At 53.6% G+C, this 27956-nt stretch overlaps 1 protein-coding gene across 2 annotated transcripts; it reads right to left on the reverse strand.

Annotated features, from left to right (window-relative positions):
- Positions 1-267: 267 nt before the first annotated feature.
- Positions 268-27550, reverse strand: HELZ2 (helicase with zinc finger 2). 2 transcript variants are annotated; one of them, XM_069802309.1, is made up of 20 exons: positions 27327-27550; positions 20591-21732; positions 20286-20469; positions 19808-19915; positions 18633-19156; positions 17642-18274; positions 15809-16592; positions 15290-15365; positions 10406-13916; positions 9470-9555; positions 8947-9078; positions 8533-8700; positions 8124-8265; positions 7539-7655; positions 6765-6957; positions 5867-6001; positions 5400-5618; positions 4925-5081; positions 4316-4483; positions 268-3813 (listed from the first exon to the last, which is right to left on the reverse strand). In XM_069802309.1, the coding sequence occupies exons 2-20, from the start codon at positions 21592-21594 to the stop codon at positions 3689-3691; spliced, it is 8466 nt and encodes a 2821-aa protein (XP_069658410.1). In that variant the 5' UTR covers positions 21595-21732; positions 27327-27550; the 3' UTR covers positions 268-3688. The 2 variants fall into 2 exon arrangements, with proteins under 2 accessions (XP_069658410.1, XP_069658407.1); XM_069802306.1 differs by lacking the exon at positions 27327-27550 and adding an exon at positions 27004-27127.
- Between the last annotated feature and the right edge of the window lie 406 nt (positions 27551-27956).

Genomic DNA, 27956 nt, shown 5'->3' on the forward strand with positions numbered 1-27956 from the left:
AGAACGCCTGAACTGAATCCCAAGCTCTTCAAATCACGCACCCTAACTTATTTCTATCTCTGGTTCCTCTCACCCTCTACACCCTGTGCCTTATCGGTACCTAAGCATGATTTCATGCTCATCCCCTCTACAGTGTGTGAAAAGATCACTCTGATTAAAAAAAAACCAAACCAACAAAAACCACCACAACAAAAAAAAAACCCAAAACCAACCACCGCCCCAAGCCCCCCCAAGAAACAGGGAAGGGTAATACATCCACACAACTAATATGTAGAAAACAATCTTTTTTGGCACGTACTGCAGTCAATGCTCATTTTCTTTTTTACCATTTGGTTCAGTCCAAACATAGCTGTCCCCACACAGATTCTAGTCAAAGCATCGCATAAACAGACCTTTTAGTAATAAAATCTATTATTTAAATAAATTCAAATCATTTTTACAATTATGGCTTAAATATCAAAAAAGGAATGTTGAGGTTCATTCTTATAAACGGTAGAAGCAGTTAAAAATATTTGTATCCAAAATGTCATTTGAGGTTTGCTGCAAGTCACAGACATACAAAAGATAAAAACCTGCCACATTTAAAGTTCCTTAATTTACACTTCATGACACTTAACATTTCATTTCTATTTTAAAAAAACCCAACAGTTTATTGCAGTAAATTGATTGTCTTACACAGATCTGTCCAAATCCTCACAAACAGTCCACTGGGCTTCTCCTTTGCCAGCTGGAGCCAAGGAGAGGTTTCCTAGTTCTGGACATCTGTAATTTCACTGCCAGGCCACGCAGGATGCAGGGCGATGGCTGCAACTGCACGGACCGTCACAGGCTGACACCTGGCACACCACTTGCTGCGCGCACAGGTTCCCGTTGTTCAACTTGGGCTCAAGCTCTAGCTAGTGCCGAGGCAATTAAGTTATCCTGTTGGACGAACCGATATTTGTGTCCTGCAACAACATTCTTTTGTCTGTGAGCTGTGGAAAACATGGTGCCTGTGTTCAGACAGATACCCTGTGCACCGTGCTGCCAGTGGTTTCCTATTGGAATTACCAAAGGTTTGGTCGTTTTGTTTTTTTTAAGTATGTTAAGAATATGTGCTTGAACATAAAATTCTTTCAAAAGTAAACTCAAAGCTCTGTGTGCAAATGAAAACGGACTACTTTGAACTTCTTTCCTCTATTAATTTCTATGATTCTTTCTATCCATGAGCATAAGGACAAGAACACAATATTCAGCTGTCACTAACAGTCTATAAAAAGTTTGATTAATTGCACTTTCTGCTATCCCTGACTATTGCCGCTGCATGACCAACTCTACAGGTACTTGCTCACAGCCCAAACAGCCCAAGAGTCCAGCCTGGCTGTTATTGCTGCTTGGGTGGTCTAGGGCAGCCTTTTCTAAACACCAGTTACAAAATGCATGTTCAAAGGAAAAAAATTATGTATATTGTCTTGCAACACAAAGGTGACCAAGCAAAGCATTTCAGTCTCGGCTTTACCATCCAAAAAGTAAACACTTTTTCCCTGCTGAGTGCAAAGGGAGATGCTTTGTGAGGTCTCTTTCTTGGTCTGTACAAACACATGGCCAAATCCCACACAAGAGCATTGGACTAAGCCACTACACTCAAGGTGAGTCTCCTCATTTGTGTTACATGTAATGAAATAAACAGCAAAAAAAAAAACAGGGGAGAGACTTTTCACTTACATTAGATCATGAAAATGACACCCACTGGTTCTAAAGGGACCAAAGTGACTTTGCTAGAATGATGCCGGCACCATGCTAAAGTATTTATCCCAACAGTTCCAGTATCTTTTGCAATTCTCCACATCATCTTGGAGATACATGATTGCCTTTCAAGTAGTCCACAAAATGATTCCCATACAAGCTTATTTTGGAATTGCAATATTATTTGCAAAATCAGGCTGCTGCAGAATCTTTGAAGTCATCCTGGCTGGGATTTTAAAAAGGAGCAATGAACTTTACATCTTACCAGCTTTTATCAAGTATCTTTAGAACCAGCAGGAGTTACTTCCTACGGGCTTTTGTCCCTCAGGGAATCGCCAGCAGTATGCCTGTTATTATGCTTCAGTAAGACAAGAGCAAGCCTGGGTGGTCTCTAGCGTACAGATCAAACCCACCAAATGCAGAAGTGCAGGAAGGTAGTTTAAAATAAGGAAGAGAACAACAAAATTTCTCCATAGGTTCTTGAGTCAAGTCTAACACAGAGTCATAAGAAGAAACACAGCATTAAATAAGGACTTTTCCAGACACAACGCTTTCTTATTGCACATTCCTCCACACTGGAAAGAGCCATGCTGCATTTTCAGTTGCAAACACAGGACAAAATTCATCCCTGCCAGAGCGCTGTGAAGTCACAGGGACCCCTCACTTACACCAAGGAGGACTGGTGTCCCAGCACAGTATATACTTGGTGCAAAACCACTGTGATTGCATCTTGGCTCCATCCCACGTGAACATTTAGAGACAGCCAAGCGTGTGGTCTTGGGGAGAGCTGAGGCAGGCACTTCATACATTCAGAATTGAAATGAGATAAAAGACACCCTCCTTCAAAACTACCATGCTTCAAAAAGCAGCTACGTGATTCAGGAGAGAGCACCACTTCACCGCTATATATCTGTATCAGCCATACGTTACCAGGCAAAAGCAGCCTTCTCTAGTGAATCACAGCTTCCAGTTCATAGCAGTTTGGCTACTTAAAATAAAAAAATAGATTATACACATATATGCTGTGGTACATTTATCAAATTTCCATCACTGCTCTTAAAAACTCAGGCCATAAGACTGTGAAACAAATTCACAGAGTTAAAAGTTAATAAATTAGAAGCAGCTTTAAAAAAATATGTGGTAGGAAAGGAGGGCTCTTACAGGAGGAGATTTCAAATAAAACTCAGAACAGTTTAAAATATGCTGACAAATTCCAACGTTTCCCGGTAGGAGCAGTCCTTGCTTTTCATTAACTTTATATTGGTGAGGACAACCTCCTTTGTACAAAGAATAAGTAAATCTATTTACAAAATCAACTCGGCCTTGGCTCTGTGATATTTACATGCTCAGAGAGCAGCGTTTTGGCTAGACAAAGAGCAGTACATGGTTCTCTCTTTGCTTTCTTCCTTCACTTAAAAAAACCCCACAAAACAACAGCAACAAAAAAGTTTTTCTGCTTTGAGAAATAAGAACCCTTAAAAATTCCCTGGCCTTGGTTTTAAAATGAGTAGTAGTACTCAGAAGCTTTGGTCCTCTATGGCAAATAGCAGCTTGTCGCGCAGCTCCGTTGTGTGCAGTCATTCCACCCTCGACGAATGGACTGAGTATTTGGTCCCCAAAGCGCAGCTGCACCGGCAGATAGGACGGCGGCTCCACTGAGCATCTTACAGTTAAAAAGATAGTATCATCACATTAATAAAGTCACACACTCATCCACTTCCAATGCTTTTTTGGTTTGCTAGAGCTGAAAGTTCCCATCCAAGGTTGCACTGATTAAAAAAAAACCCGAAGATGCCAAAGCACGCACTGAAGCGGAGCTGTCGCTGTGCAGGGGAAGATCCTGGCTCCCCCACTGCATTTGGCTCCATGGGTCATTAAATAATGGAAAGATGGTGTCCTTCCCAAGGCACACGTAACGCGGTTCAGGTAGAGAGGGACGAGCTCATCGAGGTACAACCCATCCTCATCGGCATGAGGCTGGAGTCTTCCTGACAGAAATCCCCTGGGCTGCAGTATAGCAGTTGCACTGTCTGTAATGCTGCAGCAGTCTCCTCCACAAAGGGTTGCACTCCAGGAGGTACCGGTTCCCTGTTGGCGCAGGGATGGGGGCAGCGGGTTAGTGGCCAGAAGGGGCTCGGACAATACCGTCACAGAAACTTTTAGCTAACATTTCTAGCCTAAGGGTGCTGGATAACTTGCAGGGACATTTCCTTTAGCCAGAGCTCTGTGAAATCCCAGCTCCCCTTTCAGTGCTGTCATATCTGCGAGCAGCTTTCCCTACACATCACAGCCCACGCCTGCATGATTAGGAGGAAAATAAGCAGCCAAATTCTGTTAGGAGAGAGCTCTAGCATGCAAGTGACAGAAACAACGTGGTCCGAACCAGAGGGTGAGAAAAACTAATTATACATGCTGCATACAAGCCATGCATGATCTCTGCTTTGCCCAGATAGCCCAGTTTCAAAACCACAGACAGTCTAAAGGGCAGAAGAATAAAGCTGGAACATCGGTTGTACTAGTTTGGATCTCCACCCCTTTATCCAAGCATCCTGTTCCCCTGCAGGCCTGTGCACACTCCCAGAAGACCCACCTATAATGCAGAGTCCTTCCTGAGCTCGCGTGATACCAACATTGATCTGGTCTGGGTCGGTAACGAACCCCAGGTACTTCTTCTGCCAGCTTTTTGTGGGCTTCCTATCAATCTCTGACCGGGGGCAGGAGCGTACAGTCGACAGGATCACGTATCTCCACTCACTTCCTAGACAGCAGAATTGAACCAGATTTTTTTTTAGAACGAAGCATCTGGCCACCCCTCCACCCCACAAGACACTCATTTCTCTACAGCAAGACCCACAAAACTGCAGGCACCATTTGGGTTTCTCCAGCTCTTGGAGGCCATCGGGTGCCTGGTCGTTGCTCTCCAAAGAGCACATGTTACGGCAGGTCTTTAACCCCCCTTCAGACATCCTCCACCTTCCCGTCTTCAGCAGTCTCGCCCTGCCTGGCCACTCCAGAGGTTTCCAAAGGATTTATTATAAGCACAAATCACCCAGAAATCTGGCCCAGGGATGCTTCCTCCATGGCTGAAACCACCCTGCTGTAGGATTTGCTCAAAGATCGTCTCTGTGAGAAGTTCTTCAGTCCTCGGGAAGGCAGGAGAGAACAGAACGGCCCCAAATCTGCCTCCTGCCAGCCTCACCTTGACTTTTCCTGATGGTGCAGACGGTTATTTTGCTGATGCCCTCTTTCAAGAGGCTCTTGTTGATCTCGGACACCTGGGTGCTGTAGGGGCTCAGGATGGCGATGCTCTCTGGCTGGATGGTGCCATCTAGTGTCAGCTGCTTCGCCAGCCTCACCTGGGGGGGGAACCAGGGTCCTGCTCACCTGGGAGCGGTGGCAGGATGGGAACCAGCCCTCCGGCACCCTTGTCCCCAGGGCAGCGATGGTGCCTGGCTGTGCTGCTCCCCCTGCTCTGGGTCACGCTTCCCTACAGCTGCCTCTAGCCAGGGGCATCGGGACGTGCTCCAGACCTGAGAAGACGCCAGGCAGATCCTGCACCCCGCTGAACTTTATCTTCCATCACTACTCAGTGTCCCTCCACGATCCCCAGAGTCACCCTGCACAACACCCTCCTCCCTTTCGCATCTCCAGCGATTCCCCGGGACCCTCCTCACCGCCTGCTCCACTTCTTCTAGGTTAGCTTTGGAGTTCTCATTTTCTTCCTCAGTAGAAACCATGAGGCTCTGCTCCTTCCCCTCCACGTGCCCGAAGATGATAGGGCAGCAGTTGTTATCTTTGTGCTGGAAGACGCTGGGTTTACGGTAAAGCTGGGGACACGTTTTCAGCCGCATTTCATAAAACTCCTGGGATGGGAACTCGCAAATGCCTTTGTGCTGGCAGACAAAAGGGGAGAGACTGAGGTAAACAAAAACCAAGGAACTTTTCAACCTGCAGCGACTTTTTGGGCAGGCTTCACCTGCAATGCCGTTGTGCTATAGCTGGCACCGGGTGACTGCATTATTCATTACTCTAGGAAGGGAAAGCACTAATGGAGAATATCTGTTTCCCAGCGGGCTTGAGGCAAGCCCTGATAGTGGCATTTTCTGTGATAGAGAAAAGACAATGCACTTGAGGGCCTCACCATGCGGTACTGCGTATCCAGCATCCACGCCTGATTCCGATAGCGCTCAAAAAGAGACACGTCCATGCCAAGACTCTTGCAGGAGTCGTTGTTGACCAGAGGCCGCAGCTGTTTGTGATCCCCAAGCAAAACAACCTGGAACGAAGAGCAGACACCTTGGCTGTGATGGTGGTGGCACTGGTGAAGGCAATCAGCACTTTGAAAGGCTATTTGTACGCAGACATTTGTCGCTACTTATTTATGTTATGCTTACAGCAACCTCAATCAAAGTTCATGTTGGGCATTATATAAAGACCCTGACCCAGATAACGCAGAGCCTTGATCCCATCTGACAGGAGAAAGATACCATGTAGTAAGTCTGCTGAGATCCGCTCTATGCTTCATGTCACGTTAATACTTTGTACCTGGGTCAGCACATTTTCTGGTGGCAGTAATACCCACCCTGTAAAGAAGCACCAAAAATACAGCCACACCACCACTTGTTCTCTCTTGCAGAAAGCCAAGAGCAAGTTTAGAGGAGATAGTATGGGTGTAACTGTCTGAAGACAAGGAGCTGAGCTGATACACACAGCAGAGGCGAGCAGATGCAATAGATCTCCACGACAGCTTTCAGGCCTACAGCAGGTCTGCTTTATGCAATATGAACAGATAATGCACAGCTCATGCATCTAGTGAGAATACTTCTGTACTGCATGTACCTCTCTGTGCCTGAAGATTTTAATTACAGTTAGTAGACTTACACCTCAAAGGAAACAACTCCCAGAAGGCTGAAACATTGATACACCATCATAGATCCTGGTTAAACTTGGAAGAGCAGCATGATAAGGGGTGGAAGACATGCAGAGGTTCGAGAGCCCTGAGCAGCTGTCCTAGAGACTCATCTCTGGAAGGGACTTACCTTCTCAGCATAGCGGTGGCTGACCAAGGGGATGAGGGTCTCAGGCTCTATGGACATGGCACACTCATCGATGATTATCTGCCTGACATTGAGCTGCTCCAGGGAGGTGGCAGATGCGGCGGAGCACGTGCACAGGATGACATCGTGGCCTGACAGTTCATATGTACGAGCAGCCGACAACTGATTTTTGTACCTGGTGGTCAATGCAGAAGACACCAGGTTATGCATAAGGGAAACACCCCCAGGTTCCTCATGCAGGAACCAGGCAGAGGCTATACTTTCCCAAACACTTATGGCTCCATCTCCCTCCCCAGGATGAGCTGGTGTTCCGAGAAAAGGGCTTTGGGTGGACACTCTGGGAAATGTACTTTGTCCTGAACTCAACAGGGCAGGGGCTCAGGGTGGAGGATGCAAGTGTCACACACGCATCATACGACTTTTGGTCCAGATGGATAACAGCACCAGAGCAGAAGTGATGCTGAGGCTCTGCACACTACCAGTAACCCTGAGCTAATCACTTTTTATCACTTTTTCAAAACACACAGCTCATTAATCTGTCTTGATGTTTTCACCGAGTTCCTTGGCTTGCATGAGCCAGGACCAATCCACTGACTTTCACGCAGTCTACGAGTTTGTGTCAGCTGAGACCTAGCAAGTATAGCCCAAAACCTCTTCTCGCAGGGGGAGGCGATTGCTGCACTGCGTTCCTTCGGGCAGTGCCTCAGAGGTGGCACACAGCCAAAGTCAGCCTCACCAGGCTCTCTTTCTACTCACTTCTTTGTTTCTTCTTCTGTTATCTGCTCTCTTTTCCTCATCCGAGCATCAAAGTTAACAATCTCCTTCCAGCAAGGGTTGGGCGGCCGCCGGATGCGATAATGCAGGATTATGTCGCTGAATAAAGAGTCAATATATAAATATTTTCCCCCAACACAGACCCAAGTGATCTCTTCTACAGTGAAGCGTACCACACCTGCCTATGTGGAGAAACCCCATTAGCTAAAGAATTCACAGCCAGGCTGTTCCATCTTTATAGACCTAACACTTAGTTCACCCTTGAGGACATAAAATACAACCACTTTTCTTTAGCACTTGCAAGCGGGAATGAAGTCAGAGACTTTCAGAGCTTTTCAAAAGAGAGATGAAAACATCTAATATCTTTGCAACAACCTGGGTTTCCTGACTAGGTGCTACATTAGACTATACACCTTCACTTGAAAAAATTAATTACCATGCAGGTTCATAGTGCTGCTCCACGCTAGCAGAGTGGAAGGCATATTCGGTCTAACTCGTTCAGCTTTACCAGCACAGAAAACATCGCTCCCCAGCGCTCTCAGAGCTTGCGGGGCCATGCGGTCCTACCTGAGCTCACGCTTCGGTGTTGTGTCCCGCAAGGCTCTGCGGTAGAGGCTCCGGTTGCTCCCTGGGTACGGGAATTCCATTGTCTCAATGGCCTCCCCGTAAACCCTCAGTGGTTTCAGGTTTTTCATCTCCAGCAGCATCTCTGGGGAGGGAGAACAGGTCTGCTCAGACAGCAGCAGGCACCGGCGATGCTGAGAACGCTCGCAGCCTGCGAGGTGCCCAGTGTTTGCCGTGCACTCGCCTCTTCTCCCCAGCCCTCTCTTGCCAACCCCACCTACACTGGTCCTTGCCCAGCAGTGAGGTGTCTTCTGGAAGGACCGGTCCTGCTTTCTGTCCCCCCTGCTCACAGCCACATGTTCTCCCCCTCCACCAGTACAAGCCGCTTCAGGGGCTTAAAACCGATAGTTACCAGCAACAACATCAACAGACTTGTGGGATGGGCCACAGTACAAGATGCACTTTCTCCCCTTGGGCTTTTCTTTTTCAGAGGCTGGTATTTGGTCCTTCTCGACGGTCTCCTCATTCAGCTTATGGAACCAGTAGACAATGTGAGTTCCAACAACCGTTTTTCCTGTGCCTAGAAAAACAAGGAGGTTGCTGAGAACACTTTAACCATGACACCCACGCACTAGATCAGCATCCGGATGATCAGCCATGAAATAAAATCAAGAACCGAGAGGACTGCCTTGAAGAGCTGTGGGTGATGCCAACCCACGCTGCCTTCCCCTGTCTCACCAAGGGTCCTATGGAAAGCAAGAGATTAGCTCTAACCTGCCTTTCATAACAAATTAGGCATGTACTCCTGCCGTCCCCCCAGCCTTACCTGGTGGGCCTTGGATGACCGTGAAGGATTTTCTCAGGGCATTTAGAATAGCCTGGTTCTGACTCTGGTTAAGCCTCCTGCAGCTGCCAGGGAGATCAAAGGATTTTTGCTGCAGGATTTTGGACGTTATCACTGTTACGGCAGAGCCAAGAAAACAAGTTTGAAGAAGGTTACTGAAGACAGCACACAAGCGATTCAACAGGAGGATGCAGCAGGTACCAAGCAATCGTGGCCCATTTACAAGACCACCTAAAAGTACTCCTTGTCCCATGCCAGGATGTTCTGCCCATGAGCCTTCTCTGTGAGTCTTGGGGATTAAAACATCACCCATGCCACTCTGCAGCAGGGCATCCCATATTACCTTCCCTCTGTCAGGCTAGCAGCTCCTCTCCTCCCCTTGGCAGGGGAACCTCCTGGTCTGGGAGCGTAACCCCTACAGCAAGGGCCCACAGAAGCTGCCAGGGCACCTGCCTGGCCAGAAGCAAGTAGCCACAAGGTAAGAAAGGTGAATATTTGCACCTACCTTTTTTAGGAGGTTCGTGGCCGAGGGTGATGCTTTTAGCAAGATCAGAGGCATGGCTGAGCCTCCAAAGTGCCTTTTCTTTCCGTCTGTCAGACAGGGAAAAATAAGAATGAATGGAATGTAGCATAAAATAGCAAAAATTGTAATACAGCTTTGTACAACTGTCTTGTTTATTCTTTCTCTCTGCTTTGGTGTTCCATTAAGTCCTTCGACAAAGGACTTAAACCAAAACAACTTTTATTCTGCTCTTTTGCATCTGGGACTATTTCTCAACTGTCTGAAAGAGCTGAGCCTGCAAAGATGTTGAGAGCAAGGAGCACAACTTCTGTCCCTACTCCATTTTATTAAGGCCTATGCCATTTTATTGGATTAGCTTCCAATTTTTTCCTAAAATTCACAATCCAAAAGGAAGCACATTCTGCCCTGAAAAAGCTACAGCAGTTGTGGGTGCATAGCAGTCCATGCTGTGTACAAAGAAGGGCAAACTAGACATCAGCTCTGCTCTTATTAGAGCAGATCTTGCTTCACAGCAACAACAAAGGGGAATGATTGGGAAATCAGGGAGCACTTCTGCGAAGCAAACCCCGATCCAGTGCTTCACACTGCCTTTTATGACACATATTGCAGCAATCCAGTAACATAAGAAACAGATGCCCAGGGAAATTTCAGCACGGCACCTTCCCCTATCTCCCCATTCTCAAGGTCAACCAAAACAGCAAGAGGCAATCTGGAGAACAGATCTGAGAAGTGCTGCCACCCCCACCGAACATCAACAGCCCAACAGCATGGCCGGTCAGAGCTGGGCAAAGACAGACTTTTCAGGGGATCAGTCGCACCAGCAAGCAAAGCGTATTTGGGTGCAGCAGAGGAGTCCCGTGGAAAGCCGTTGCTCTGCATGGACAGGTTAGGCAGAGCCCGACCGCTAAGCCCACTTACACGTCTGGCAGCATCTTCGGTATGAGCTCCACCGTGAACCTGGCAGAGGCATGTGAGACTTCCACGGGGATGTTCTCCATAGACGTATAGTGGATGTAAAAGCTCATAGTATGCTGAGCAGTCCTCTCTGATTTCTCTTCACTGAACTCTTCAGTGACCCCGTGAGCCACCCAGGTGTAGGTATCTGGATCAACCACAAAATTGCTTTCTGACCTGCCCTTGTTAAGAAAAGTCAGATTCTGGAGACTGTGGCTAAGGCATTCCTCATCGCTTTGAAGGCCCCCAAGCTTCAGCCCACCTAAGCGAATGCACAAGTAACAGTGGTTGAAGTCCACTTCAATGGAGCACTCCTCCATAAAGCTTTTGTTTAGGACAAAACTCCCTTGCAGCTGTCCTTTGCTTGTCCTTTGCTTTGCCCAGGTTATTTTGACATCATGGAGGATGATCGAGTTGTTTTTGGCCACCGCGCACAAAGCGGACTCCATGGCGGTCATCGGCATCCATATCTTGTTATACTCCGCTGCGTGCTTGTACTTGTCTTTGGACAGCAGGGTGGCGTAGGCAGAGAAGCAATCGATAGGCTTTTCCGTGTGCTGCAGGCAGATGTCGAAACCCGGCGTCACACACCACAGCTGCACAAAGGGCACCAGGAAGCCTCGGCAGATGTCTGTGGTGAGCTGGACTTGGAGCGGGTCACCAGCGCTCAGCTCCAGGGAGAGCTCTCTGTAGTGCAAGCACTGGCTTTTCCTTACCCAGCCCATGTGCCGCTGGTCGAGCTCCTTGCTCTTCTGAAGGAGGGAGGCGGCGGTCTCAAACTTCTCGCTCCGGATGGCTGCCAGCACGTCTTGCCAAGTCTGGGTGCCGAAGAGGGTGACGCTGTGGTTGCAGAGAGGTCCCTCCTTCAGGCTGTGCTCCTTCATCGTCTCCACGGAGTACACCCTCCTCTTCCACGTCAGCTTGATGCTGCTGCGCTCCTGGATGAATGTGGGCTGCTCTATCAGCTGAAGAGACCTGTAGTTAATTATCTGGGGATCTGGAAGACTCTCTTTGTTCAGGGGAAACAGGACTTTAAAATACTTGTTCATCCCTTCGATATCCACTACGAAGGCGATCTTCTGCAGGACTTGGCCCTTCAGCTGGGTGGCCATCTGCAGGCAGTGGGCTCTCTTCTCGTACATCATCGCCTGGGAATTCTTCCTGTTGAAGTCATGACAGAGAAACTCAATGTCGTCCGAAGAATAGACGATGGGCTTCTTGTGGAGCACGGAATGAAGGTGCCGCTGGACCACGACATCCATGTACCGGCGGATGGGAGAGGAAGCCCAGGTGTACGAGTCAACGTGCAGGGAGTAATGGCCCGCTTTCGACTGGACAGTGGAGTTGGAGCGACTGAAATAGGAACGGCTGAGCAGTCTCCTGAACTCCAGGGCCACGGGGGCCAGCCTTGGGTGAATGTCATCAGTAACGATAAGGTCTAGCATTTTGTGGAAGTCACGGACATTAGCGGCTGCCTGCAGGTGCTCCCAGATTGGGGCCAGGAGACTGAATTCCACGTTTTTAGAGGAGTCTTGGCCAGGAGGCACCTCTCCCAGGTGGTGCGAGAGATGGATGGACAAAGGAAGGATGTGCCTGTACTTGTTTTTCATGTGTGATAGCTGTTGAGGGCTTGGCTCGCACTGACACCGGAGCGGAGTGACATTTCTGGTGTCCTCCTGGCTGGTGAGGAACTCGGCCACGAAACTGTTGAACATGATCATTAACTCCTCTATCATCTGATGGGACCCCCTGTTACCTGGGGAGCTTTCCTCGTCCAGCCGGTCATAGAAACAGTCCTCCTGCAGCCGAAACTTCCGATGGATCCTGGAGAAGTGATAAGCCACAGCTATGCAGTCCTCCAGGGTATCGAAACGAAGGGCCCCTGCCGCTCCCCTGTAGTGGTCCTTGATGAAGGCCTCTGCCTCTTCATAGGACAGCTGCCTGTCCGAGCGGATCACAGAGGTGGTGAAGACTCCCTTTAACATCTCATCAGTCTCCTTTTCTACGGTGACAAACAAGGAGATCACCCGACGATCTTTCTGTGGCAGGAGGCTGCAGACGTCTTGGCTAATGTGGGGTGGGAACATGCACAGAGGCTCCTGGTTGGGAGCGTAGTAGGTGACACCCCGCTTCTTTGCTTCCAGGTCCAAGGCACTGCCTTTGGGAATAACGCCAGCCACGTCTGCAATGTGGATCCCAATCTCATAGTGACGCCCAAGATCCCTAATGCTGACAGCATCGTCCAAATCCCTGGCACCTTGGGGGTCGACAGTGAAGGTCAGGTAACTCCGACAGTCCTTCAGCTTTTCCTTGGTGAAGTTTAGTTTGCTGCTGGAGGTGTGTTTGGCTGACTCCTGGGTGACAGCAATTGGGTATTTCTTCTCCAAACCATACTCCAAGTTGAGGATCTTTAAGCCTTCTTCCAAAGTCAATGCTGCGTGCAGAATCTCCGTTATTATCCCCAAAGGGTAGTAAAACCCTTCCCGCCAGGAGATAACCTGGACGCAGAAGAACTGGCATCTCCTCGTCTCCTGTCTGATCTTCTCGCAGCTGACCACTCTGTACTTCCCATTGACAAGCCTGCGGATGGGAATGACGTTGGGCTTCTCTTTCAGCCCTGGGACGAATATTTTGGTGACAGTGGGATCGATGGGTATCATCACCCGGGGATCAAATTCATCCATCATGCAGATGAAGGTCCGTTCCCTCTCCGCGCGCTTGAAGATGCCCACCACCTTCCCCTGAGGGCGATGGCTGCTGCTGTCAGCCGTGCTGCTCTGCAGGATTTCCACGAGCACCTCGTCTCCGGTGAAGGCCGTCCCGCAGTGAACTCTGCCTCTGATCTGAATGGTCATGGCAGGGGAGTCGTTGAGGGTGAAGGCAGAAGCTCTGTCAAAGCCTTCTTTGACCAGCTCGCACCTCTTGTACATTTTGGGGTGCATGTGCAGATATTCTTGCATCATCTGAGAAGAGAAGCTGATGTATTCCTGCCTGTCTTCCCACAGGTTTGAAGCCTCAGACTTCACGTTCAGCAGCCCTTCTTCGGACACCGTCACCAGCACGTTCTTGCTCTCGTCTAAGAGCTCCTGGAGGATGGGATCGTCGGGATTCACGCTTTCACCCTCAGAGCTCCACGAATCCGTGTCGCTGCCGTCCTCACCCCCCCCTGGGCTCCTCCTGCTCCAGCTCTCCTTGTCGCACGCAGCCTGTTTGATCTGGGCCATCGTCAGGTTCTCCGGGAAGACACTTCCCTTCTTGATGCACTGCTGGATGAAACGCTTCCACACCTTGCTGCACTGGCCGTGGGAGCACAAGGCCACAGCATCCCCCACCGCAACAACCAGGGACTGAGCCCGGGTCATGATCGTGTTGAGCACTCTGGCTTCGTTGAAGAACTCGAGGTGGTGGGAGGCCGAGACGCGGAGGCTCTCACTGGTGTGGACCGTGCTGATGATGATGACTCGGAACTCCCGCCCTGCACCAGAGGAGACAAGGGAGATCTCATTCACAGGAACCCAACGGGGAAGACCCTGCCTGGCTGCCACCTGGCGCTCTGCCCATCCACGCTGTGTTACGTGGCCGTGGGTTGACGTAACCTCGCTCAGCCGAGTCACGGCAGCCTCCTGATGCGAATAAAGCAGGTCTTGGGGATCGTGAGGGCCTCTGGGCACGAACCTGGATGGACACCACGAGGCCACCACCACCCACGCACCAGGGAGGGAAGGGCAGCGTGGAGAGGGGAGGAAGGCAGGGCGCTGAACCGGCGCAGCCACAAGCACCCGTGGATCAGCCCCGCGTGCTCCGTGCCACCGGCAGCCCCTGCCAGCCACTCCTCGCAAACGCGGGTAGAGTTTTCTGTGAATCCCAAATTCCTGGGGGAACCGAGGGCCTGGCAGGAACGAGAGCGGTGACCGTTCACAAGAATCCCTCTCCCCTCAAGGACAGCTCTGCTGATCGCACAACAAATAACAAACAGCAAGAGGCACCCTGGTGATTTCAGAGCTGGGAAGAGACTGCAAAGAAAGGGTGTGGAGATCAGAAACACACCCCAGGGGTCAGTTATTCTCACCATGAGGAGTCCCAGCTGCACAATAAAAAAAAATAAAAAAATAAAAACATGGATGAGTCATAAACTAAATCCTTGAGGACAAAACCAGCCCTATCCCTCTATCATCATCTAGAGCAGCTGACTCCTCCTTTAGTGAGCTGTTCTGCGATTTTTGCTGCAGCTGGTACCCACAGGCCATCCTGGTTTCAATTCCCTTCTATTACTAGCCTCCCCCACTGGTACTTGGGGCTTCATACGATTCACACACACTCAAGTCCCCGGGATCACACTTACAGGGTTTTCACCCTCCTACAAAGCAACGTCCATATATTTGAAACGAGTTGACAGTTGGGTGCAGATTTAATTCAGTGTGAAATCTTATTCACTAAGGAAAAAATGAAATCAAAGAATTAGCAACCAGAAGGGGATGGAAATCAGCCAAAGGATTTCCAGGCACTCCCTCTCCTAATCAGCACTACGTGAGCCGTGGCGGCTGCAGCAGTGGCAGAGCCACGGGGAAGGGCAGGGGAGCTCTGCCCAACAGCACCGCATGCACCCTCCCAGAGAGGTGTTTTGCCACGAGATCAGCCAGTATTTTGCATTTTAGCAAGCAGGACAACGTTGAGATGCCAGAAACACCTCTGCTAACAACCCAGTATCTCTTCCCCCTGCTCATTACACGGTGGCTGTAGCTGCAGTAGACTCTCCTGTCCACCAGCATGAGTGCAAAAGTTCTCCCTAGCACACAGAAGATCTCAAAACGCAGCCAGGCGTGACTAACTATTGCACAAGACACAAACCTGGCAAGTTTTCATAGTTTTCTACCACCACATCTTGTAGCTGCTTCTTCCTCAGCTCTTGTCTTGTTGCAGAAACCTGGTAAGAAAGCAGTAGGTGCAACTGAATACAGTTTCAGCTCAGAAACGGCCCCCCACCCAACACCAAGGTCCCTCACCCTTCTCAGCTGCGGGTTCCCCAGAAAGTTACTCGACAGCAGCTACACAGCCTGGGCTGACTTCAGCCAGTGCTCCCGGTCCGCCCTGGAGTTAACCTGCCTAGAAGCTGCTGAAAGAGATCTTCAACTAAACCATCCCACCATGGGGCATCTCTGCTCCGACCACCCATGACACACTCCCCAAATGGAGAGCACCTCGAAAAAACACTGATGCCAGGCAAGACCCCAGATTCCCTATTTTTGCAAGCCCAAAGGACAAGTTTACCATGAATAGAGTCCAGCATTTATTAGGGAGCGGTTAGGGAGTGGTCAGCAGTGCATGCGTAGCCCCTTCAGGTGGGGAACACATGTTTCTCCTACACACCTGCATCCCATGGGAGACCACACAGATCCTCTTCAGGTCTCGGACACCCCACTCATCCGGCCATCTCTGATAGATCTCCTTCACTTTCTCAATCACTTGCATTATCTCGGAGGCGTTGTGCCAAGAAATCATGGACATATCCCTTTCAGCCACGCCACACACATGGCAGAACACGAGTGGGTAGATTTCGGGATGGGCTGGGATGTTCCCACTGGCTTGGATAGCATTGCCTTTGCCAACGTAGAAGTGCTTGGAGACAAACTCAATTATGCCTGCAGTGGAACGATAATTCTCATTGAAGATGATCCTGCTCTTCACAGCCACTTCATGCCTCTCTTTCTGGTAAAACTGAAAGAGACGGTTTAACAGGGTGTGATCAGCAGATTGTTCATCCCCAACACAGAACAGCTTTGGGGTTATCTGCATGTGATCCCCGGCGAGAACAATGCGGGTCTCAAAAGTGGCGTAGGAGAGTGGAACCAAAGCTTCGCACTCCAGCATCTGAGCAGCCTCGTCAATCATGATGTGGGTGAAATAGCCTGGGGCAACCTTCAAGTTCTTGGATAACATGGAGGTGGTAATAATGATGTGGTGCCTGTCGATCTCCTCCCGTGTGGGGTGTCGGAAGGAGCGCTGGTCTGGCGAGAGGCAGCAGTACATCTGAGTGATGGGGTCTGTCAGGTTGATGGGACGGTCAGTGGATATAATCCTCAAGGGAACAGCCCACGGGTGCCCGTTGGTCACGTAGTTATGGAAGTATTCCCGGATGTAGATGTCAGCAGCACTGGAGGGGAAAAAAAGGGGGGAACCACAAGGAATTGTAAGTGCTGTTCCCAAATGCTGTGACCAGCATCCCAACGCGCTATCTGATTATTCAACAACACGCACCCAAACTCTCCCCCAGCTTTGGCTGACAACCCACTTGTCACAGGAGATATTCACATACGTGCAAAGAAGCCGATGCTTACTCAGCCACCAATTTCAAGCCTATTTTGAGAGTATGGTTTAAAATAGGAGTTGATACTCGAGACTAGGGCATCTCTCGATGCTCATACGGAAAAATGCAATGATGCGCCCAACAAAATCTGTAGCCCTGCTGCTCTCTAGGGACAAGTCACACAGACCTCTCCTCCGACAGCTAACCATCCCCAGCCCAGGCGGGTGATACGAGATCTGCAGAAGAAGCTTCAGTGCAAGCAGACAGCCTGTTTCAGGCTAAGATTAGCAGTCACCCATCTATTATACATTAAAAACTAAGGCAGTAACAGCCTGCCGGATCGGATGTGGACACTCTTTTCAGCATAACTGCTCTAATTTTAACAATCTTGGCCTGGTTTCTCTGAAGGCAGATACAATGGCAGTCAGACCAGATCTGCATTTCCTCTTCCCCAAACTCTTCCTGGAAAAGTAAAAAAACTGGCAACGTGCACAGAGCACAATAGTCTTCAAGGGCAAGTAGAGCACAAAATTATCCCAGCAAGGTCAGGCAACAGTTTTCTACTTCTTCCAGTACACAGTAAAGGCTAGAAAGAACTAACTGTCTCTCCAACCCCATCCCCATTTTATAACAAGGCAGGAATATGCTGCCTCTTCCACAAACACTTCCAGCCATGCCGGGCTTCTTCCCAGCAGGAAGTGCTAGAGCAGTTGAAGACATATTAAATAAAAATTAATTTATTTAAGCAAGCAATTGAAATGCATACTAAGAAAAGGGCAGCTCAGCTCAATCTCACACACCCCGGCTCCCTCTCAACCCACCAGGCAAGCAATGGACTAGCTTGCTTGGATCCAGCCCCACAACTCTGGTTGCCTCTTCCCTCACGCCCTGCTAACCTGTTAGTGTGAGTGCAGATCAGCACCCGTGTGTTGGGCTGCCTGAGGATCTCCATGGTGGCCATGGCCAACGTGAACGTCTTGCCTGTGCCGAAAGGCCCATAGATGAGAAGAGGTGGCACCTGCCGGCTGCTGGTTGCCTGGCCCATGATGAAGGAGATGGCTAGTTTCTGCTTGCTATTCCCTTTCTGTGGTGACCCAAGAGAGTAGGGGACAGAGCAACTGGCGACATCTGGTAGGACCAGCTTCTCATCCAACAGGCGGTCCACAGCCTGGTGCCACTGCCGGAACAGCAGCTGGTCGATTTGGAACTGGATCTCCACCTTGTGAGACGTGTTTGGTGCGAAGTTCAGCTCCGAGCAGCATCTCTTTGGTATCTGTAGCCAGATGGTCTTCTCCGTGGTGGCTTTATGCTCCACGCTAACCTCGTAAACCCGATTGTCCACAGGTGGGTCAAGCGCCAGGAAAGCAGTGGGCACAGACCTGCTCAGCAGATACCCCTCGTCTGTGTCCGGCGAGAGGTTATAAGGGGTAGGCACTTCAGCGAACAGCTCACCAGAGAGGGCAAACTTCATCCCCATGGAGAGGCTTTGCAGCATGGGGGTCAGCAAGATAAGGACCCGCAGGTTGAGTCTGAAAGGAAGAAACACCCGAATGAACAGCAGAGAACTGCCCCATCGGTTCATCCGCAACCACCCTCCCCGCTGCAGAGCGGGGATTGCCACCTACACCCAGAGAGGCTCTGCCAGCCCCCTGCGAACACAGAGGCAGAAACCGTGCTTGTAGCTACTCCACGGCTGCAGGACAAGACCCAGCCCGTCCCCTTCTATCGCTACCCAGCAAGCCACCTTTCTCGGCAGGTTTCCATTTTTCTGGGAAGGCACTCCAGGCCCCAACCCAGAAGGGACAGAGACTTCAGTACCAGCGTGGCCCCAAGGGTTAGCAATGGACCCATGGTCCACAGCAAGGAGGATCCACACCTGGCACTTACTTGGCAATCAGAGCCTGTTCAGCTTCTTCCTCGCGGAAGAGGAAGCTGTGCATCCTCTCACGATAGTTGACACGGGTGATGGGAACGGTCGTACCACCCTCGCGCTGGTAGTCCAGCGCGAGAGCAGGAGGTTTGTACTTGGCCAGCAGATCCACATCTTCACTGGTCCTCGGCAGGCTGGGAACGATGATCCGGTTACCTCTATCCCATCGCACGAAGTTGACGGGGCGGCTGCTCTCCCTGCTGCTGGGGATGTGCTGGGGGTTATCCCGCCGGCCCACCTTCACCTTGATCTTCTGCATGAGGACGGGGCGTTTGCCGAAATCAAACACCACCCACTGCTCGAAGACGCCCAGCGTGCAGCACTCCATGCAGACCTCCACCAGCGCGGTGGCTGGGGAGGAAGGCAGGGTGGCCACGTGCTCCCCCCGAATGTAGTGGAGGCCCCGGGAAAGTCCATTTCCCGAGAAGTAGAAGTTGACTCCGGGTTCCCGCTTGAGTAGGGCCACGTGCTGCAGAGGCATCTGCCGGTTGAGGAGAAGACAGGGACACGGTGAGGGCAGCCCATGGGAAGAGCCCGGCGGCTGATGAGGTCCTCCCAGCAGCATTTCCTACCGAAAGCTGCTGCAAGAACCAAACGCCATGCCAGACCTACAGCACACCAGAAATTCTCCTCGGAGGAGCTTATTCCTCATGCAACCCCACAGCAATTTTTTAAGGTCTTAAAGAACCTCAGGTTTCAGTTTTATAGCAATTGAGCCGGTCTGCTGTAAACGGGAAATCTCCTATGTTGGAGAGGGCAATTAGACGCAGGCTCTTGCCCCCGACACCCACGAAATCCGGGGCAGGGAAGCAGCTGAATTTTGTTATTTGTGATGATACGTGGGAGGTGCTGAGAGCAGCTGGGTCTGCCCCAGCCCCACTGCATGAGACGAGACAGGAGACACGGTGGCTGCACCCCTCATGCATGGCCCCAGCTCAGGCACCATGTGGGCCCGAGCTGCTCCTGAGTACCCAACGCACATCCTCACTCAGGCATCCCAAAACCCCTATCCTTCTGCCTCTTGCAGAAACAATAATTAAAAAAACCAAAGAACCCCGAAGGACAAGGACTGTGCACAGCAGCAGGCGCTGCCAGCAGCTCACAGCCTCTTGCTGCGCAGAGCTGGGCTTACCTGGGAGTGGACCCTGAATTTCCACTGGTATTTCATCCTCCTGTCCTCCAACTGCAGGTGCAGGGGCTGCTCACACACAACTCTGACGCCCTCGACATGCTCAGCCATCTGTGGGGGAGGCAGGAGAGGAGCGGGACTGAAGGCAACATCCCGGGGACACGCTGCAGAACCCTCTGTGGGGCCATCTTCATCCTTTGCTTTTACGCTAGGTCCTCCCGAGAGGGGACTGTCAGTAAATCCTCACGCTCAGTCCTCACCCACTGCTGCTCAGTGTCCCCACGCAGCAGCCTTGGCAAACGGAGGGACCCGCGGCTCTTGGGTTGCCATCTCGGAAGGGATGAAGGAAGGAGGATGTGACACCCCTTTCTGCATCACCGTTAAGAAGGTGAGCAGCGGGCTCCGTTCCCAAACTCTTACACAAGAGGCTTCTCGCTATGCGCCAGAGCAACGCGTTCCCACCCTGCCGCCCGTGACTCACAATCAACACCTCGTTGGAGCACGTCCGATACTCGGCGATGAGCCGGTCCTGGTAAGACAAGAGCCCTTCCTTCAGCGCTTGCTTCTTTTTCTTCACGGCGACCTTCACCCTCTGGATCCACTCCTGCAGCTCCTCGGCGGAATGAGCCTTGGTGCAGCTGTTGCCCATTTCGCACACCTCCGCTCTGTCGGGAGAGAGGCGTCCCAGGTGCCACCCGTGCCCGGTGGCACGGGGGGTCCACAGCGAGCCGGCAGCTGCCCGCTGCCCCTGCCCTCTTCCCCCGCTGCACCGGGTGGATGCCTTACCTGCTACACAGCGAGAACTTGGTCAGCCCGAGCGGCGGCGCACGGTGGACCCACTGGACGGAGGTGTCAACCGAGAGCATCTGCATATGCTCGACCGAGGAGCAGTGGCTCTCGAAACTCTCCTGCGAGCTGAAGGTCACCAGGCAGAGCCGGCAGTAGAAGTGCACCGGCGCGGGTGCCGCCGGCTCGCCGTTGACGCCGCAGCTCCCCGCGGCCGGCAGCAGGTCGGAGCGAACCAAGCCGTGCTCCCTCTCGGCTTCCCAGACGGCCATCTCCACGTCGCTGTGGGCGTACTGGCAGCGCTGCGGGCTGTGCTTGCAGGGCTGGCCCCTGGAGACGAACCTGCAGTAGCTGAGGGTCGGCATGAACTCCGGGCAGGGCCGGACGGCGGTGTACTGCTGCTTCCTCCGGCTGTCCGACACCACGTGCACCAGGAGGGGGTCCCAGGTCCAGTGGAACTCGCAGAGCCGCCCCTGCCCGCCCACCGAGATGCGTTGGGGGCAGCCGAAGAAGCAACGCTTGCAGATCTCCTGGAATCGCCCCCCGAACTCGCTGGCGATCTCGGCGGCGGTGCCGCCGGCCGGCGATTCGGGGGTGGCGGTGGGGTGACCCCCCAGCTGCGCCTGCAGCACCGCTGCCTTCAGCTGGCGCCGCTCCAGCTGCTGCTCCCGCTCAAAGTTCCAGACCATGGCCTCCTCCGGGCTCCAGGCAAAGGTGCACTGGCTCTTGTGCTTTCTGCAGCCCAGCCCCACCGCAAAGTACCTGCAGACGGCGTAGCGGGCCGGGTTGGGGAAGCCCGGCCGCCTGGACACCTTCCTCCAGGCTGTGCTCCGGCGGCTGCGGCAGCGGGCCAGGAGGATCTCGTACATGCACTTGTGCTCCACCTTTCGCAGTTGGTAGGTGATCTCGTTCTCCTTCACGCTGCACTTGGAGCAGACCAGGAGCAGCTCCAGCTGCTGCTGGAGTTTGCCCAGCGGCACCGCCGGGCCGTTCGCCGTCGGCATCCTCAGCGGTGGCTTGAGCGGAGCAAAATTAACGGCGGGAAGTTCCTACGAGGCAATGCTGGGGGGAGGAGGTGCCATGGAGCGCCCGCGTCCTAGCTCGCTACGTACCTGCCGGCCATTGGTGCGAGTTCACAAAGCCTGACAAAGAAACGAGGAACAAGCGACTTAGCAGGAAACATCAGCCGGTCCCTGGCTGGACGTGTGCCAAGGCACCGGCACAGCCTGGCCTCGCTTACCAGCGAGCAGCCGGGAACCTCACCCAGCGCCCAAACCCACCGGATACCCTTGTCCTCGGCACCCAAGCGCCTGCTCCCCCAGCTCTGTTCGTCCGCCAGCCCGGATCCAAGGGGACAGCGTCCCGCAGGGACCAGGCTGCCTAGCGGCGAGGGCTCCTGGCAGGGCTCAGCTCGGTCTCCAGCGTCCCACAGCCTGCAGACCGTCGGCATTTACCGCCCAACACGGGAGAGCCGGCGGCGGCGGCGGCTGCCCTGGAGGACCCGGCACGGTCCCCACAGTGGCCACCGACCTCCTCCCGGACCGTGGCCGGATGATCCGACTTCCTCTTCCCACTGCCAGTGCCTCCCCCGCCTCGGTTCGCTCCTGCCAACTTTTTCTTTTTCCTGCTTTCTCCCCTGGGTCTGGCAGGGCAGCCCCACGCCAAGCGGGAGAAACCCAGCTCCAACCCCCCAGCCCATCTCCCTCTGTGGCACGAAAGATTAATTGGAATTAATTAACAAAGCAACCACCCTCTTTGCTCCTCGGATGCAGCACCCAAGGCCGGGAGACGGGCATACTGAAACACGGATCTGCCCTCATCTCCTCCGGCCGACAGCTCCGTAAACATCCCTCTGGGAGAGCTCTGGCTCCGGTGGCAAGGAAGGTGACTCACTGCTCCCTGCTCTCCCGGGCCACCGGCTCCGGCATTTGCCAGCAGTTTCCTGGGTAACCAGAGGCCAGGAGCATCCCTGGGAATGATGCTACAGGGTTTCGTGGCTGGGCCAGGCGGCTCAAGGCCCAGGGAACACGCCGGGGCAGATCTGCGGGCAGGGTGTGCTGCCAAGGAAAGCCGCCAAGCCTCATGCCGAGCATCAGCCTCGGGCTCCTGACCCGCAGCCACGAAGGACCGGCTCTCTAGCGATACCGGGGAAGAGCGGTATTTATGGCTGCGGTCCAGCAGACAATGGAGCAGGAGGACAGACTTTGCGCTGCTTCCGCAAAAATACTTTTCACTTTTAATTAAGACTCCTTTCCCCACCTCTGGGATAAACGGTGTACTTGATGCTGGGGGAGGCAGGCAGGGGGGTGCTGAAGCTGCTGCTCTGGCTGAAACTCCAGGCAGCAAACACGGAGCCAGAACTGCAGGGGGAAAGCGGCCGGAGCATCACTCACCCTCCCAGCTCACCGTTAGCGAGCTCCTCGTATCCCGTCCCAGTGCCACAGCAGCCACCCGCTGCCACTCTAGGAAGAAATCACCTAATCGTACTTCTCTGCCGCGCGTCGGGTTGGACACGCGCTCAGCGGGTAAACACCAGCCCTATTTATCTCCCAAGGTCTGGCAGCGAGCCTAGCGTTGGGCAGAACTGCTAGTTTCTCTTTCGGTAAGCTGCAAGACTCCACGGTGGAGTCCCACGGCAGGGCTGGCTCTTCCTCTGCCATGATTCGGGTCACCGTGCCACGCCACCGGCTCTCCGCACCGAGAACTAAATCACCCCGACTCATCTCTGCGCCTTCATTTCCAAATGTTTACTTGCAGCTCTCCCATGCAGCCTGGCAGCCCTCACTTGCAGCATGAACTTATAGCCGGATGGGCAGCATGGCCCTGCCACGGCTCTTATCTATAAATTGTCCAAACGTACAGCATCTGCAGGGACCACCGTGGTCCTGCTCAGGCAGCATTGCCCACTTGCTGCTTCCTGCGGGTACCCAGGCTCAAAGCCTCAGCAGAGCTGCTGGATGTGAACACAGCACAAGTACTAAGGAAAAGCATCCCTGAGCCGGAGCGGGGCTGGGGCCAGCAGAGAGCCAGGGTATCCCCATCCTCTGCCTGTAACAAGGTCACAGTCATCGGAAGAAAACCATTTCTGCAGCCCAGACACTGCACAGGGGTCAAGAGCTCTTTCTTTGCTCTGGTTCTACCACACAAAAAAAAAAAAAAAAAAAGGTTGGGGCCACAGTAGAGGTGCTGCCTGATTGCTGCCTGATGCAGAGAAAATGCTTTGCACTGAAATGAAATAACTCTGGAAACAATAAAAATATAGGAGAGCACCTATAAGCAATAAAAAGGCAGGAGGGGGAATGGCACACTGTGTCTCCTGCCCAAGGGCACCTGGGGATGCTCCACTGATCCCCAGCAAGACAACGAAGGCAAAGCAGCGCTGGCATGGGGCTGCAGACCCTGCACGCAGGGGCTGCTCCTGCTGAACCCCCCCAGGGTCACGAACGCCTAAAAAAACCCCAGCCGCCGGGAACCGAGGCAGCAGTTTGGGGAGACACGCTCTTCCCCGAGCACGGCTCCGCAGGACCCTGTGCCGAGCTGCAGGAGGGGAAACCCCTACACCTTTTGGGGGGCCAGATATCCCTCCTGTGCCAGCCTGGCGAGACTGTCCTTGTCCAAAGCGTGATGCTAAGAGGGAGCGTTCCCACTCCTCTTTCTCCAGGAGGTCAGGAATCTGCTGGAGCTAACCCGGACCCGCAGGCTCAGTTTGCCGCGGTAACTCCGCACAGGGGCTGGCAAGAACGGGGGGCTGGCAGCGGGCAGGGCAGGCGGGAGGGCAGGGGGAGACGGCGGCAGCGAGGGGCCGGTGGGGCCAGGCTGCTGCCGAACCGCAGCCAGCAGGAACGCCCGGAGAGGGACCCCGGGTCACAGTCAGCCTTCAAGAGCCTTTCAGCTCCTTTGAAGCTGGCAGGGGTGAGCAGCACACTCCCGGCGGAACCGGGGCTTATTTCGAGGCTAACATCTGCGGCTTCGGAAACGCTTCGGTTTCCCTCCGATAGGAGTTTCACCTTCCTTCCTCTGGAAGTCTCCTCCTTAGGACGAGCCCTCCTGGGAAAGGCAGTCGTGTTCAGGATTTGTGCAACATCTGTGCAACGCTGTCACTGGTGAAAACTCCAAAATACCTCAGTAATACACGCGAGAGAGGATGAAACCTGATCGCTGGCACTCGGCTCCACGGAGCAGGAGCTGAGCTTCCTGGTCCCAGCACGTCCACAGCCGCAGAGCCCAGAGGAGACGCGGTCCTGCAGCAGCGACGACACCGACCTGCTCGGTTAAACGCTTTAAGAACTACCCATAAAGCTGGGCTGTTACTGGTAGTCATGTCTAGGCAGGGCATCCCAGTCTGAGAAAGCTAAGAGGGAATATTCCACCTTTAAAGGGTCAATTCCCTTGCTGTTTATTTTTTTAAGCAAGCGTTTGATTTTGAGTAAGCTGCCAGAACATGCTCTGGGTCTGGAGGTGGGAGGGAAGAGGAAGGGGAAATGCAAACCCCTCTTAAAGTCTCCGCGCAGCACCAGCACCAAAGCCAAACTAAAGCCTTTTTCTTTCTATGACCATCTTATACCAGAAAAAAAAAAAAAAAAAAAAAAAAAAAAAGAATAAGCTACAGAACTTTTGCAATCCAAGTCTGGGTGGAGGAAAGATGCAGAGCGTGAGCAAGCTTAGGGAGGCACACCGTAAGACAGCTGTCCAACCGACAATAAAACTGACGTTAACAGGGCAAAAGCCAAGTGCCCCGAGGAAGGTAGGAGCTGATCGAGAGAATATTTATCAGCAAGCTACAGACTGTGATTTGCAAGCTCAATTACATACATTTTAAGAAAAACAGTAGTCCTGAAAAGCCCAGCCTGGTGTTTAAAGCCACTTGCATCCTGCTGATGGGTGAAACAAGTCACTCTGGCAGACGGAGAGGCTGGTTTATTGTATGCCCAGCTCTGCATCCTCTCACGGAGGCTCACGGCCCCATCAGGGCGAGTATCTGCCTCTCTCCTGATCGCACGTACCCTCCCCAGGGTGGGACAGGGACACACGCACCCGCTACCCAGCACCGGTCCAGCCTCACTGCAAACCAAACCGAACCAAACCATGCCATCGCCTCGCTGACGGCATTTGCTTTGTACTGGGGAAGATGCTTCAGGTCAGGGCCAAGCCATGTTACATCTGAGCATCGTCCCCCGGCAAGCGCCTCGCAGGGCTGCGCTGATGCCAGGGATAATCACATTTCCCTGGAAATGAGGAGTCGAAGCACGGCCTTTCACAGAGAAATGCTTATCGTGCATCCGCGGCCGAATCCTGCCGCTCCGCACCCCTCTGCCATCCCAGCCCGCTGGGAGGAAAGTGGCCTTTTTATTAGGTCTTGCCTTGATTAATTATTGACAGGAGGTTAGGCAACGTGCTACAATGGAGTAAGCCAAGTGCCCCTCGATCAGAGCAAGCGACGTGGGTCAGAGTACTGGGACAGCCCCCTGCGGGGATGGGGACAGGCCAACTGCGCACCTCAGGGGACCGCAGCCCTGCACCCCGCTTATCGGTCCCAGCTGAGCACCGGACCTGGGCACCCAGGGAGTTTTTCCTCTCTCAACCGCGAGCACTCGGAGCAGTGGTGCAAAACCAGCACAGCATCCCCCAGCACCCCGCGAGCAAACGGTGCGGCCGGGCTGGCTCGGAAGGGTTTGGTACCGGTGGAAGAAGAGCTGCGCCGCGGATGCCGCCCTGTGCCACCCCATGCCAGTTAACCCTCCTGGCTGCACCAAACCCGTACCCCTTCTGATATTTCCCTCCTGGGCAAAACCACCCCCAAAAATTCTTGGGGCCCCTCCTTTCCCCAGCCTTTTTCAACAAGAAGGTTCACTCCACGTCCCACCCAGAGAGCTGGCGCGGTCCTGCCAACCTGGCTGCCACAAAGTGACAGCCGTCACGCTTCGGCCCGAGTCGGTGGGCATGCACGACCCCCCCCCCCGGGTTTGTGCACAGCCCCCAGGCACCGGCACCCCCAGTTCCAGCATTTGCCGCCTTATCCAACTACAAAAAGTTCACCGGGAGCTCCCAGACCACAACCCCCAAGCTCAGAAGCGGCAGCAGAGAGGGGAGAACTGCCGGCGATCGCTCACCAGAGGCAAAACGGTGCACCCCTGTCAGCCCGGGGGCTTTGCACCCCAAGACCTGCATCCTGACACCCCCCCCCCCCCCCCGAAAGGGCTCCAGCCCGGGCAGGGATGCTGCGAGCGGGGATTGGGAGCAGAGGCGGGGGGGGCTGAACGGGGCTGAACACCCTGGAGCATCCCACACCGTGCAGCACCCCAAAACCACTCTGCAGGGCTAACCGGGACCACCCTGAGCCCTGCAGCACCCAACGAGCCGAAGCACTCTGCACCCCCCCGCCCCCAACCCCGAGCCCCCCGCACCGCTCTCACCGCCGCCGGGCTGGGGTGTAGGGGGGTGGGTTTGGGGGGGTACCCGGGGACTCGTCGCCGCCGGCAGTTTCGTTTCTGGGGCCTCCCCGCATTCAAACCGGGGCCGGATTTCGCGGAAATTGCATCACGGCAGCTCCGCCCCGCTCCTCCCCGCCGGCACCGGCACCGGCACCGGGGACGGGGCGGGCACCGGCACCGGCACCGGGGAGCTGCCCGCCTCCCACAGCCAACAGCACAGGCACCCTCCCCCCTCAACATAATTGCCCCCCCCCAACATAATTACCCCCCCCAGCACGGAGGGGATGCTCCCGGGCGCTGCTCACCCGCGGAGGGTCGCGGTTCTCCCGCGTTCAGCCTCGGTCCAGCGCCCGGGAGCGGCGGTACCGGAATAATCAAGCGAAGCTGAAGCGGTAACGGGCGGGAGCAGCGGTCCCCAACCCGGCTAGGGTCCCCCCCATCCCCGTCCCCGCCAGCCTCCGCTTAAAAAGGGCTCCCGGGAGGGGCCGGGCGCGCCGGTTTCCTTTCTGTTCATCAGCATCACTTTCGTTTTCCATTTCTTTCCCTGGCTGACGAGGTGCACCTAGCTGCACAAAGTTCAGCCTCGGGCTAAAAAAATAAATAAAACCCAAATGCACCCTCCCCACCCCAGCAGCACAGCCCCCATCGCATCGGGCTTCGTGCAGGGTGGCAGCACCCACGCCCTGGGTGGCAAGAGCCCGCACCCCACTTTGCAGGCACATGCCATCGCACGAGCACCTTCGCCTGACACTCAGCACCCAGGGCGGGGGTCCTCAGCCCCCCTCCAGCGTCGCCCCTTCCCAGCTCGCCAAGCCAAACCCACAGCGGTCCAGCGCGGCACAAGGCAGCGTCCTGCCCCTGCGCCGTTTGGTGCTGCCGTACGTCGAGGGTGGCACGGGCAGAGAACTGGTAAGCTCGGACAGCCCCTGTAATGC

This window comes from Haliaeetus albicilla, chromosome 2 (genome assembly GCF_947461875.1).
Source record: "Haliaeetus albicilla chromosome 2, bHalAlb1.1, whole genome shotgun sequence".
Taxonomy (NCBI): Eukaryota; Metazoa; Chordata; class Aves; order Accipitriformes; family Accipitridae; genus Haliaeetus; species Haliaeetus albicilla.